Here is a 14405-nt window from a genome sequence, read left to right on the forward strand (position 1 = left end):
TCTTTAACTGGGACGTTTAAGGGCAAGGGAAGTTCTTTGCAACCAAATGAATGAAATAAAATTACTCATTTATGACCACTCCTTCAGTGTGGTGAATTTACATGCCATAACATTCCCCCCCCCCCAAAAAAAAAAACAGGGAGAAATGACACATTTAAAAGAGAAAAATGTGAGCTCCAGACACAGAGGGCTTACCTGACTCCTCTCTTTGTCCACTTTCTTAAAACATTTATTCAAAGACAAATTATGTCTCACTGAGTTTTTCCACCCGGTAGGTGCATTTGCAAAATACGGAAAATGTTCCAAGATCCAGTTGTAGATATCCTTTACTGGCAGGCGCTTGGTTGGAGAGTCCTCGATGGCCATAAATATGAGGCAGCTGAAGGAGTAGGGGGGTTTGCAGTTGGGGTTCTGCCTGGCATCGTAGGGCATGTCCGAGTGGGCAGGGGATGGCGGGGTGTCATCGTCCAGGTCCTGCACGGGGCTGACACTCCTGAGGACCGACTCCCCAAAGCTCTTCAGCAAGTTCTTGCTCTCGTGTAGCCAGTTCAGATTGGTCAGCTCTTCATCTTCCATGGCCCCCTCTTCTAGTCGGATGTCAGGCAGAGAAAAGTCGAGGTCATCGTCCTCCTGCAGGGCCTTGGAGAAGCCACTGCCCCGGTAACACTGACTCAGCCCACTGGAGACACTAATTCCTGAGCTTTCTGGCTTCTTGCTGGGAGGCATGACTGGACCCATTTATGTGAAGGCTCCTGGTAAACACATCACAAAGAAGAGATGAGTTGGGGGGAACCCCTAAACGGAAAGGCAGCTGCGCCCTCCTACTTCTCCCGAGCCCGCTCCCCACCCCTGCCACTTGGATAGACACCCCTCCCCCTGGCCCGCCCCACAGAAGCACCGTCTCATGGCTCCCACAACTGGGTAGCAACACAAACCCACCCCTCCACCACAAAGAAATGCTCTAAGAAGTAAAAATCGGTGCATTCAGCATGTAGCACAGTGACTGTCACTTCTTAAAGACGGTGAAAGTGGAAATATTTACAGTATCTCAATATGCAAATACAGTATGAAAAGAATGGGAAAATCCACAAAACCTTCTTCCCAGATGTATGAAGACTCTCACTGTGCCCCTGCTGATAATGATCATTTATGTCCTGGTGCCTCAGTTTCTCTACAAACAATGAGTATCTGCCCCGGTAAAATTCTTTCAAGCCTTCACGATAGACACTACAAAGTAAATGCACACGCACCACTCCTGTCACCTTGAGGTTTATCCTTGCCCCACAAAAAAGGAAATACCTGTAAGTTTAAGGCCCCGGGTTTCAGATTAAGTTCAGCTGTCTCCACACGAAAACCATGACAACTGCCCCAGAATTCAAACTGCGACCACGGCCCACACTGGTTGGCCGTGTTTTCTTTGACAGTATCTTTTCTGCATAAGCAGTGGCCCCAAACTCTGCAACTTCAATCACAGTTGGCAAGTGGCAAGAGTGGTCACAAGGAATTCTGCAGACTGGAACCGGAGGCAAAAGTGCATGCAACCGTCAGGACACTACACCCCACGTGAAAAAGTGGGTAACTCAGGGCACCGCACAAATAAATGCGAATGTGAAGACAAGCCATTAATTTGTCTAACTAATTCTAGTTTCAACTAGAAGTGGTGAAGAGCGTCAGCAGAGCAACTGGCCGCTTCAAGACTGCAAGGCAAATTCGACAGAAATGGCTACAGAGTTCTATTCTGCACCCCCAGGCCACCCCCCGTTTTTATCAATGACCTAGAACAGGGAGTACAACTTCTGACGAGAAAAGAAAATGAGGACGTGGCAAGTCCACAAACAGAATGACCCCGATAGATACAAAGCATATTCAACCCTCGAGTACTCAATGTGATAGAAAGAACAGTAAAGATAATGAAAGAGGTCTCCCACCGTCCGCTTGTAGCGCTCGCACAATGTGCTTGGCCTAAGAAGCAGGTCCGCTTTATTTTGTCCCCCTGAGTAAGAAGATCAAGCAAACTATCTAGAAAAAAAAAGAATGGACACAAAAGCAGACATGATCATTCTCAGGCTCTGAATGCCCATTGACACTGTGTTGAAAGTAACTGCCACTTCAGCTACGGAAGCTCTAGAATGGGATTCTAGAAAGCATAATGCGAAGCACCCAACGGCCAGCCGAGGGTGCCTGAGAACTGCAGCACCCTCCCTCCCTCTGTAGAAAGGCAGACAGAACGTGCTGGCGGAAGGCATGAGAAAGCTTTCTGGGGTGGCTGAGCGATCCCCAGCTCCAAAGATAGAAAACTTCCATGGGCACCAAAGTCCGAGACAAGTGGGCCAGCTGACACATCTCAGGTTCAGCCACAGGGACTATTTCTCTGTCCAACAAGGAACCTCACCTGAGGACTACAGGACACTATTTATTTATTTATTTATTTATTTATTTATTTATTTATTTAAGATTTTATTTATTCATTCATGAGAGACACAGAGAGAGAGAGAGGCAGAGAGAGAAGCAGGCTCCATGCAGGGAGCCCGATGAGGGACCCGATCCCGGGACCCCAGGATCACGCCCTGGGCCAAAGGCAGGTGTCAAACCACTGAGCCATCCAGGGATTCCCTACAGGACACAGTTTAAAGAATAATCTTGTATCTTCAGGTTTGGGGCGGGGGGGAGGAGGGGGGAGGCCAGAGACCAACCTGATAATGTCTTTTACCTTCTTTATGAACAAATCAAAGCTCCGCTTGTCTCTCTCAAAGTTTTCCCACATCCCCATCGAAAAACCCTAAGTTTCCACGAACCAGGAATGTCCACGCAGAACACAAAGCAGAACGAATCCTCAGCCGCTGAAGTCAACTTCAGCTCCAGATGAAAGTTTTATGTCTCCTGAGCTTCCAAACAGGAAAATTATATCATGGCTGACAGTAAAGTAATTTAATTGCACTGTTGCTATGACAACATGCTGCTCTTTCTTTTCAATTTGCTTATTTGTCAGTAGCTTCCCAAAGGAACTAACACACTACACTCCATGTTTCCTTTTGTTTTAAACAAACATTGCCAGCAGTATGGTTTTATTAGAAAAATGGCACTGTCAAGAAAAGAGGGTGACGGGGCCCCCGCTACCCTTGCATCATCTGTCTGCTTTGTGTTTCTATCCCCCCATGCTCTCCGACTGCTAACTGCAACCCTATAAATCCAGCATTTCATAGCAACCGTATCAAGAGCTGCTGATCACTACAGTTCCATTTAAAAAAAAAAAAAAAAAACAGTTCCCAGAAACCACAGCTGAGGAGTTTTCCATTATTATACTCTAACTACATAATTTGCCAAATCTTTTTTTCCTCCTGTTTTAGAGGAGGAAAAAAAAAAGAGAGAGAGAGAGAGAGAGGACAGAGAGAGAGAGAGAGAGCGAGAATCCGGATCATGTGAGTCTGCAGTTAAGCAAACATTTTTAATCTGCTGCCAATAAGGCTGCTCCACCAGATACGCAAATAGTTATTCACTAGTGACCTCCTTACAACTTTTCGGTTTGCTGTTGGTCGCGTTCCATGCACATGCGCGCGCACACACCCACACACACACACACACACACATACACACACGCCCTCTTTTTGTTTTTACACGCCTTGCTGTGTTTTGTTATCTTGTTTACTTTTCAAAGGAGAAAATGCAGCAGGAGAGCGGGTCTCTTGCCCGCTATCAGAAGGTCTCCAAAGAACTGACAACCGCATTACTGGCCCGGCTTTGAACAGATGTTGGAAGTGAACTTCACGGAGTCAAGGCACCGTCCCCGGGCCGGGCCGGGCCGGGCCGGGCCGGGCCACCCCCTTCCCCTCCCCCGCGCACACACGCACGCGCTCCACTCCCGTCTACTGTACTTGTCAAAAACATTTCAAGGGGACCTGCGGGAGCAGCGATTGGCTGCGGCCCGCGTCCATCAGCCGCGTTGCCCGGCAACGAGGAAACTGCTCCGCTCCCCGTCTACTGGGCAATTGGGAGCTCGCATACCTTCACTGCCGGTCAGATGTCATAAACCTTTTATTGGCCGCGCCGCGGCGAGCCTTAAGAACACATCAATAAAAGCCCGCTGTCCCCCCAACTTGTCCCGGGCGCTGGGAGGGTTTCCTAGAGCGCCGGGGCGCGGAGGGCTCGGGCTCGGGCTCGGGCTCGGGGGGTCTCGGGAGGCTCTCGGTGCCGGTGCCAAGCCTGCACGGCTTGGGGGGAGGGGACGGGGCATCTTTGTTAGGGGCCCGTTCCCCACCCTGGGGTCTCCCCCAGATCGGCACCCCCGCCCCGCCCCCGGGGCCCGGGACGGCGGGGATCCCGTCCTCGGCGGACAATGCCAACTCCGCTCCCTTCGGGCGTCTCTCGGAAATCGAGGCGCCGCGAAGCAGCCCGCACGTCGGGGCAGGAAACTCTTCGGACCGGGCAACTTCCCGGCTCCGGGGGCTCTGCCGTCTCCCCGCCGGGCCGCCCCCGCCGACCCCACCCCAGCCCGGGCCCTTCCCCCAGGAACTGCGGCGTCCCGGTCGGCCGAGGGCGGCGAGGTCGCCTGCACGATGGCCTCGGACGCGCGCCGCCGCCCGGGGCCGCCGAGTCCCCCCCGCGCGCCGGCGGCAGGGGGAGCGCACTCACCTGGCCGGCGCGGGGCGCGGGGCGCGGGGCGCGGGGCGCGGGGGCGCCGCAGCCCTTCAGCGGGAGCCGACAAAGTTTCGCGGGCGCCCAGCGGGCATCGCTCGGGGGCCCGGCTGAGGACGCGCGGGCGCGGCGCGGCGAGCCCGGGGCGGCGGGCGGCGGGCGGCGGGGGGCGGCCGCGGGCGCGGGCGCGGGCGCGGGCGCGGGCGGCAGGGGCGCGGGGGTCGCGGCGCGGCATGGGACCTGCGGCGTCCGCCGGGCGCGCCGCGCGTCCTCCCGCCGGCCCCGCCGCTCTCCCCGCCCCGTCCCGCCTCCCGCTCGCCTCCGCCGCGGCGCGTCGGGCCGGGGCGCGCCGAGCGGCGAGAAATTGTTTCCACTGCAAACAAAAAAAGGCGACACATGACCAAGGCAGGAGGAGGGGAAGCGCGGGGAGGGAGGGGCGCGGAGGGGAGGGACGGAGCGGAGGGGGCGGAGGGAGCCGGAGAGAGCGAAAACGTGGGCCGGGCCGCCGGCGGCGCAGGGTGCGGACCCGCCGGGGCGCCCCTGCCCGCGCCCCCGCCCGCGCCCCCGCCCGCGCCCCCGCCCGCGCCGCGCCCGAGCGCTCCCCGGGGGCGCAGCCGGGGCCCAGGCCGGCGGGGAGGGGGGGGGGCGGGCTCCCCAGGCGCCGCGGGGATGGGGACGGGGACCGGGACCGGGACCGGGACGGGGGGCGCAGCCGGCCCCTTCCCCAGGCTCGGGCCCCGCGGGCGGGCCGGCAGCGGTCGCCGGAACGCTCCTGCCCCATCCGCACGCCTTACAAGGCTCGAAAGTAAAAATAAAAAGAATTATGATGCGGGCGAGGCTCTGCGAGGGGGAGCGGAGGTTCCGGCGTCCTGGCGGGGCTCCCGGGGCGGCCCCCGGCCTCCTCCAGCGCCCACCTCGAGCCCCGGGAGCCAAGGCACAAAGGCGCCGCCGCCTCCCGGCCCGCTGGCCGCTCCTGCTGTCGTCCGCCGGCGCGTGTCTGCCGGGGGGGGGGGGGGGGGGGGGGGGGGGAGGCCATTACAGGCGGCCGAGCCGGAGGCCCGTGCTGGAGGCCACGCCGGGAGGGCCTCTCCAGCGGGGCCGGACCCGGCCTCCGCGCCCTCGCATTGTGACTTCTCCAGCACCCGACAGACAGTTCGCAGGGCCCCCCAGCGACCGCTCCAGGAGCTCGGGCTCCTCCAGAGAAGGGCCACCCACTGCCGAGGCCACCCCAGCCAGCTGCCTTTGGAGAGTCCGACAGGACACCCTGGTGGTGACACAGATAAAAATAGGACTGCACACCTCTCCCACGCAGCCACATCAGTAGGTTCCTCCACACAAGAGAAGCCCAGGTGAAAAGGCCCGTCCGTTCCCCCCCCCCCCCCACCACCACCTGAACCCACCTGAGCCAGGGGACTGGCCATTTTGAGCTCCCTGAAAACTGCAGGCAACCCAGGGAGAAGGCCCAGGGCGACCTCCCTCAGAAAGGCCTCTAGTTTGCCGCACCTTTGAACCTGGCCAGGTTCGAGAGACAAATCCACAAGGGCTTCTGGATATGATTTTGTTGTTGTTCCCCAAAAACAAAGAAACTCCAATGGATCTGGGAAGTCATTGCTTTCAACAGAGCTTCAGAGGGGTGGATGATGGTAAGTCTTCTCCAAGGACACTCGCCACAAGGCCTGACTGCTTAGCAGTTGTAAGGCAAATCCCACCCCAGGAGATGACTCCAAGGTGGAGGCCATCCAGCCCCACCCCTTTTAATTACTGAGCGCTGGATGTGACCTACCCAAACTTGCTAAGCAAAAGGGGTAAGGTGAGGGAGACGGATACCTCTGAAGCCTTAAGCCAGAGATTCTAAGCATCAGAACTGGTGACAAGGGGACAACCGGATACCAGTCAAGCATGTGGCACTCTCCTTCAGCATATCAGTCGTGTGGGCTGAATCTCCCATCAAAGGAACCAAGGCCAAGAGACCTTGGTCCAAGCGCCTTGCCCCGCACCCCCACCCCCTGACCCAAAAGAGGAAGAGCAATACTCCCCCCTTCCATGACCAGCGCCCAACCCTCCGCATGGCCAACCACACTCACGCCATAGCTAGAAATCTCTTCGCAGTAAGAGAAGTGGCATGTTAATCTTCGCTCCAGTCCTCTGTCCTCAGAGTGTGTCGCTCTTAAAATTGTCCGTGCAAGCTGTGTTTAGCCTCCAGTGTGTGAACCAGCCATGTAGGCCGAACACCTTTAAGGCACACAAGCCTTGGGCCAGGGGAAGCCCTAAGTAGAGGGTGGAGTACGGTGAGGTAAGCTGTCTTTTATTAGCCTCTCTTTCCTTCTGCGTGTTTTTGGTTTCTTCCATCCTCAAACATATGGACCTTCCTCTATTTACGATGGGGTCATGTCCCAAGAAGCCCAGCATCAGAAGTCAAAAATATCTTGAGTCAAAATTGCATTTAATACACCTAACCCAGCATACACGACAGCTCAGCCTCGCTCACTTTGAACATGCTCAGAGCGCTCACATTGGCCTACAACCAGGCAAACATCATCTATCACAGGTGGTGAGTATCTCCTGTACCTAACTGACGACTGTACTCAAAGTGAAAAACGGAGTGGTTGTATCGAGTCGAGAATGGCTGGAGGCCTGGTGGCTGTCTCCCCCGACTGGTTGCAGCTGCCCGGCCTCCCCACAGGGGTTCAGACAGTCTATCACTAGCCCAGGAAAAGATCCAGATTCTCTACCTGAAGTATGGTGTCTACTGGATGTGTATCGCTTGTCATACCATCACCAAGTCAAAAAATCGTATGTCGAACTATTGTTAAGTCAGGGACCGTCTGTATTCCTTAATTTCTTTCTCCCATGGGTATGGGGATGTGGCAAGAGACATCATCCTGAAGAGGAAGTGGTGGACCAGCACTGCCTGATGGGGAGGGGGGAGCACAAACATCTGCCTATCCGTCCCTCTGACGTGGGGCACTCAGACATTTGTTGAAAGCCAAAGGCAGCCTTTGGGGTGGCCTTTCCACCTTCTAATTCCACAGAACCCCAGCTCCGAAAGATGCTCCCTGATAAAAAGGAGGCAGGGCCCAAATTCTTTGGAAAAATTCCATTTTCAATTCCCCTCCTAAACATTTACAAATTACCCTTGTGCCTTCGCCCCTGAGAAGTCTTCAAAAAACAAGTGGAACTGTTTAGGGGCCCTTGGGTGGCTCGGTGGTGGAGCAGCCTTCGGCTGAGGGTATAGGGTGTAATCCAGGGGTTGTTGGATCGGGTCCCACATAGGGCTTCCTGCAGGGAGCCTGCTTCTCCCTCTGCCTGTGTCTCTGCCTCTGTGTGTGTGTCTCTTGTGAATAAATAGATAAAATCTTTAAAAAAAAAAAAAAAGCAAGTGGAACTATTTCAACAATTGTTCTATAAGCAGGTTTGACAACAAAATCCTATGCGTGCCCTGGAAGTCACTTTGGGCAACACTTATTCCCTGGCTGGGGAGCTGCTAAGACCCTTCCCCAGCTGCTCTGGGCAGGCACCCCCAGGGTATACAGGAGTCTGCGGGGAAGGGAAGGGGAGACCTGGACTCTTCACCCAATAGGTCTCCTCAGGTTCCTCCTCCTCTGTACAGAAGAGTGCCTCTCCCCTTAATGGTTTCTTCCTTCTTCTCCAACGTGTTTCCCTGCCCTGCAACGTGCTTCCCTGCCCTTCCCATTTCTGGTTCTTTGGCCAACGTGATTATTTATGGACTAGTTCAGGGTAAAGCCTCCCAGTCCCCCTGACGCAGTAACACCTGAAGAGATGAGCAGTGAGAGGACCCCCGCAGGTGGGTGGACTGGGGACTTGCACAGCCGGGAAGGAATCTGAGGCAGGCCTGCAGAGATGGTCTTCTGGTCAGGGATCCTGCAAGCTGGCTCCAGTGACTAAAGGGGTCACATGAGCGGGAACCCAGGTGCCCCGCCGTGCTTCTCAGAACTGGGACGTCATCAAGCAGTTTCTTGCTCTCTACCTCCCCTTCCCTCTGAGACCAGTCTTTCCTACTTCCCTCTACATATTTATTCCACTCGCCTCCCAAGAGGTTGGCTCTCTCTGCTCACTTATGACCGTGTGTGGCTGCCAGCACCACGTCCAAACCTCCTGACTTGCAGCACCCGCCACCCTCGGACTGCCTCTGCCTTCCATGACATGGTTTATATTCTCAGGGAAATCACCTGATTGGCTTAGCCTGACTTAGGTGACTGTTCCTTTCTGCCCACACCCTCCTATCAGCTGAGGCCAGGGCCATGGTGGAACCATCAGGCATGACAGGCCTGGGAATGACTTTAGAAGGAGGATATCCAATAAAGATGGGTTAGTGTTTGACCTGCAGAAATGAGGAAGGCATGTTATAGACCTGAGCTTATGTATTTTAGGAAGCCTCACGTAATGGATCAGAATCTTCTACAATGGGCCCCAGGCCTGTACATTTTGAGAAGGCAGTGCAGCAGGAGCTACTGTTCTGGGTTGGAGAAATGAATAGCACATGCAGATTTATCAACTATGATCTGACCGTATTAGAAGATGCATTCGTTCCTCGAACAAATATTTACTGAGTGCCCACCAAGTACGTAACATTCTATTAGGTGCCAGAGACAAAAGGGGGTTTGTTCCTTATGGAGTATGTGTATTGGTGGATAAGAGGGGAAACATTCTATGACAAAACTCTTTAAATGCTAAAATGAACAGTTTATACGCACTCATTCAAATGGCAAGAGGAACCCACTGAATATTTTTGAGCACGGAAGTGACACTATCAGAAATATGCTTGAAAAGAATGGCTTGGAACTAGTAGAAAAGTAAGTCCCAGAGACCATTTAATACACAGCACAGGGATCCCTGAGTGGCGCAGCGGTTTGGCGCCTGCCTTTGGCCCAGGGCGCGATCCTGGAGACCCGGGATCGAATCCCACGTCAGGCTCCCGGTGCATGGAGCCTGCTTCTCCCTCTGCCTCTCTCTCTCTCTCTCTCTCTGTATGGCTATCATAAATAAATAAAAATAAATTAATTAATTAAAAAAATACACAGCACAGTGATTATCAACAAGAAAACTGTATTGGAAACATTTAAACTAAGGGATTAGATTTTAATTGATAATAATTTTAATGCTAATAATGTGACACAGAGGTGTCAGCTAATGAGACACCAGTAATCACGTTGTAATTTAAATGTATCAAATCTCTATGTTATATACCTTAAACTCACACACAACGTTGTTATGTCAAGTATATCTCAATTAAAAAAAAAAAAAAAGGATTGTGAAGACACCTGTGTTATATACCTTAAACTATGTTATATACCTTAAACTCACACACAACGTTGTTATGTCAAGTATATCTCAATTAAAAAAAAAAAAAAAAAGGATTGTGAAGACACCTGGGGGGCGCTCAGTAGGTTAAGCATCTGACTCTTGGTTTCAGAAGCTTAGGTTATGGCCTCAGGGTTGTGAGAAAGAGCCCTGCACTGGGAAAGTTGGCTTGCTATTCTCTCCCCCTGTTCCTCCCCACACCCAGCTCATGCACTCTCTCTCTCTCTGTAAAATAAATAAACAAAATCCTAAAGATTGATTTAAAAAAAAAAAAAAGACTGGAATTGTGGATTCAAGACAGTTTGGGGAGAAGAAAGGGGGAAAAAATGAAAAACCCAAAGCAGGCAGAACTCCTGAGAAAGCAAGACCATAATCCACATAAAAGGGAATAAAGATTTTTTTATGTTTTCAAAAATTATAAAATATGCTAAAATATTAAAATAGTGATCCTCTCTGAGTGGCAGAGTTGGGGGATGATTTTTTTGGCCTGCTTCTTTCATTCATGTCTATTATGTTCTAAATTTTCTACCATGAGAGCTCATTTACGTTTACGATGTTCTATGATAAGTGCGGAGGATCCCATGGAGAACAGTGGTTGTCAGCCTTGAGTGTGCACCAAAATTACCTATAAGGTTTATTAATGTGCAGCTTGCTGGCCCTCACCCCCAGAGTTTGTGATTCAGTAGGTTGGGGCCGTGGCATGAATTCATGTTTCTAGCAAGCTCTCAGGGACACTGCTGCTGGTGGTTGAGGGATCAAACTTTGAAATCCACTGACTTACTGAAGAATAGTCTATGAGACTGGAAGGAAGGAATGTGTAAAAGCCTTCAAAGACAAAACCAAGAGGGATTGTCTAAAGTGAGAAAGGGGGAAGATTATGGTCAAAGAAAACTACTCAATCATGGGTTGACTGTCTCTCTTCAACTTTGATGAGAATGTTCTTGGTATTGGTAGAAAAGCTGCTCCATTTTTCCCTTAGCCTTGGACGTGGAAGTAAGAGAGACCCAGCGGCACGGCTGGAAGGCCCTCCAGTCTTAGAGCATTTCAAGACTTGGTCCAGCATCTTGGCACTTGTCATCCTCTCTTGCATTTCCCTCTCGTGCATTCTTGGTGTTTACACGACAGGTTTGGAAGGGTGTAGCCTGGGAAAAGGCTTCTTCAAGTTTCTCCAGCAGGGAACAGAGCCAGGAAGCTTATTTGAGGAGGGAAGGAGGGATGTGTGGTAAGGGAAAAGTACAGCCAAACCGGGGGAGTGAAGTTCATTAGCTCAGGTGCCCAAGCCAAACCCCAGCTTATCAAGTCTCCTGCTGGAGGCAACATGAAAACACAGGACCTGTCAACTCCTCTCTGAGCATAAGCACAAGTGTGAGCAAATGATCCAGAATCCAGATTTAGTTAATGCATTCAGTCAACAAGTATTTATGGAGCATCTAGCTACTCTATGCCTAGGACTGCGTGGAGGGGACCAGGAAGGAACCTGGAGAAATAATAAAAGGTGTAGCACTTGCCCTCAAGGATCTAGGAGACTAGGGGAGCATTTATGAAGTAACTACAGATAAACACACATACGGAGCAAAATACCACAGCCAGAGGTGGTATGGCCTGATGGCTAGCCTAAGAACCTGGGGCCAGGTTCATATTCTCACGTTACCACATACAAGAGGTGGGTAACCTTAGTCAAGGTACTTAACTTCTTTCTCCCCACCTAGTTTCCTCATCTTAAAAAAAAAAAAGGCGGGGGGTAGGGAGGGAGACTACCAGTAAGGCCCACTTCATAGGGTTCTGATGAAGATCAAATGAATTAATATTTGCAAAACACATACAACGGTGCCCTGGCACTTAGCACAGTTTTTGTTAAGTAAATAAATCCAAAGGAAAACATTAACAGATTTGACTGCCCACCAATTTAAAATTTGCGTGTCGTGCTGGGGTCATCAATCAAGCAAAAAGATAGATTAAAAAAATGAGGCAATATCTGCCACACATAGGAAAAAAGGGTTAATATTTAAACGTATAACCCTTACAACTCAATGAGGGGAGAAAAAAGGAAAAAAAAAAAGTCATCACCCTAATGAGAAAAGGGGCCAATTCATCAAAAGAGAAACAAAAATGATTAAAACCCCCATGGAGAAAGGATCCACCTCAGTAAAAAAAAAAAAAAACAAACATAGAAATGCAAATGAAAGCGATCCTGACATCTCATTTCATCTACCAGACTGGCACAGGCCGAAAAGAAATTACCCAACCCGTGCTGGTGTGGGTGTCTGGAAGAATGTGACTGGGGACAACTGTTCAATGACAACCTAAGTGAGCCCAGCCAGGGACCCTAAATTTGCAACTTCTAGGAATTTATCCTAGGGAGGCACTCTAACAAGATCACTAAGTCGCCCACCTGACTACCTACCCCAGTGACCCAGCGGTTCTGGAAGGTCCACACACTCACCCTAGAGCCTGACACACATAAGCCACGCGGGCAGCACTTACTGGAAACATGCACTAGAATATGCAACACTGTATTTAGGAGGGTTTGCTGGGACATTGTTTAAAATCATGAAAACTCGGAAATTGCTGAAATAAGAGGCTGCAGGCATATTATTATATTCTGTGCCACCCCCCCACCCCCAGCCCCATGCTCCCTTTGTTTCCTGCCATTTGGATTTTCCGGTCATTTTCGGTGAAGGTTTCCTTTTTCACGATCATTTTCACGTTCCCTTGTAGGATATGGGTGAAACAATTTGCAAACATTTCAAAAAGTGAGAGCGTGGAGAAGCAAGTTAGAGTTTAATTTTGTGATCTTCTCAATCAGAAGGAACAAAGTGAGTCCTTTCTTTTGAAAAGGCTGGTGCTCTGAGCAAACAGGAGAACCACTAAGTATAACAAACATGGTCCCCCGTGTTGTGGTGTCTATTGTCTGGTTGTAGGAAGGCTTTTGATTTATAGGTTTCGAGTATCCAACTTCCCCTACAACCTCTTAACATAGGTCCAAAGATAAGGGAAAATACTCTTGAATTAGGAATCTGGGGGGGAGGGGGAAGATTTACTCTTAGTTTCAGATTGATCTTCTCTAACAGTTTGTGCTTATAAAAGACCAGATTGATTATATCTTTTTTTTTTTCTTTTTTCAAATCTGATAGGAAAATCTGTGCCCAGCTGAGGAACTCCACGTGGCCAGAATTACTTCCGCTTCTCCTGCCTTCTGAGGGATACTCTGGCAGTCAGAAGCTCGCCCTAGAAAAAGCTGCCACTCTGAGCTCTTGGACTCCATTTATCTACAGCCGAGGCTCATTATTTGTGGAAGTTATGTCCTATAAAGTTTCTACAAACAATGAATTAGCAAACACTGAACTACTGCTCCCAGGGGGAAACACACGGCCAGGTTCCTGTGAGCTGCTGGTGACAGCATTTTCGTGACCTGATGACTATGTAACCATGTTTAGATGCTTTTCCATCTAAACATACCTTACATTGTTGATTCCTTAACACTGAACTCTCAGCCAACAGCTCTATAACTCATGTCTGAATGAAGACCTCTCCAACAAGGCTTCTGTAAATTGTCCACGAGGCACTCAGCCTTCACACACCCAGGAACACTAAACCTCCAGCACTACGACTGGCTGCCATGTTAAACAGAAAAATCACCACCACCACCACCAAAAAAAGCACAAAAAGCAGAGCACAAAATAGACCACAGAACGAATGCTTGTTTACAGTATGAGAACTGAAAGAAGAAGCCAGAGCGTTGCTTTGTTAGACGTAGGCTGGCAATGTGTGCATTGGGGCAATTCAAAATTTTTGGCTACTCTGTGCATGTCCACAAATGACCATCAAAGCACCCCGAGTTATTCATTACTTAGGGGGTTACAGGTAATTTTTTGCAAGTGCATGAATCTGCAAATAGGAATAAATACATGAATAATGACCAACTGTATTTAACAAACACTTAGGTAGCACTTATTCGGTGCCAGGCAGGATTTCAAGGTTTGGCAAATATTGGCTCAATCCAGCCTCACATTAACCATGTGAGGAGGGTACTATATTATTGTGCCCATTTTATAAACAAGGAACGTGAGGCACAGAGAGGTTTAGTCACCTGCCCAAGGTCACACCTGCCTGGTAAGTGACAGGGCTGGGATTTGAACCCACAGACTCTAGCTCCAGAGTTTGGAGCCGGGTCCCAGGTAGGAACCAAGGGAAGCTTCAGATCCATGCAGAGCATCTGAATTCCTCTTGGAGAACCCCTGGGAGGGGCAGGGCAGGGGGAGGGGTGTGTGTGGCAAGGACACGAAGGATAGGAGTGGCGGGGTTCAAGAGAGAAAACACTGTGAGCAGGCTATAAAGGAGAAAGAAGGAAAAAGGGACTTTTAAACGGAATGAAAAGACACTACTTGCGAAAAGCTGAAGTTCCATGTTCCTGGGTCCTAATCAATATGGTATGGTGTATCTTTGTAATA

At 50.8% G+C, this 14405-nt stretch overlaps 1 protein-coding gene across 8 annotated transcripts in view; it reads right to left on the reverse strand.

The window, feature by feature from the left end:
* The window catches only part of FOXN3 (forkhead box N3), a 393402-nt gene that overhangs the window by 220021 nt on the left and 158976 nt on the right, over nt 1-14405 (reverse strand). For 5 of the 8 annotated variants that reach the window (XM_038545525.1, XM_038545526.1, XM_038545519.1 and 2 more), the window contains one exon: nt 196-752. In XM_038545525.1, the coding sequence (XP_038401453.1) occupies nt 196-738 (543 nt within the window). In that variant the 5' untranslated portion in view covers nt 739-752. Of the gene's footprint in view, nt 1-195; nt 753-1299; nt 1435-3646; nt 3776-4629; nt 4684-14405 lie in introns of those variants that run through there. The other 3 variants (XM_038545521.1, XM_038545523.1, XM_038545522.1) reach the window with 3 other exon arrangements.

Source organism: Canis lupus, chromosome 8 (genome assembly GCF_011100685.1).
Source record: "Canis lupus familiaris isolate Mischka breed German Shepherd chromosome 8, alternate assembly UU_Cfam_GSD_1.0, whole genome shotgun sequence".
In the NCBI taxonomy this organism is placed as follows: Eukaryota; Metazoa; Chordata; class Mammalia; order Carnivora; family Canidae; genus Canis; species Canis lupus.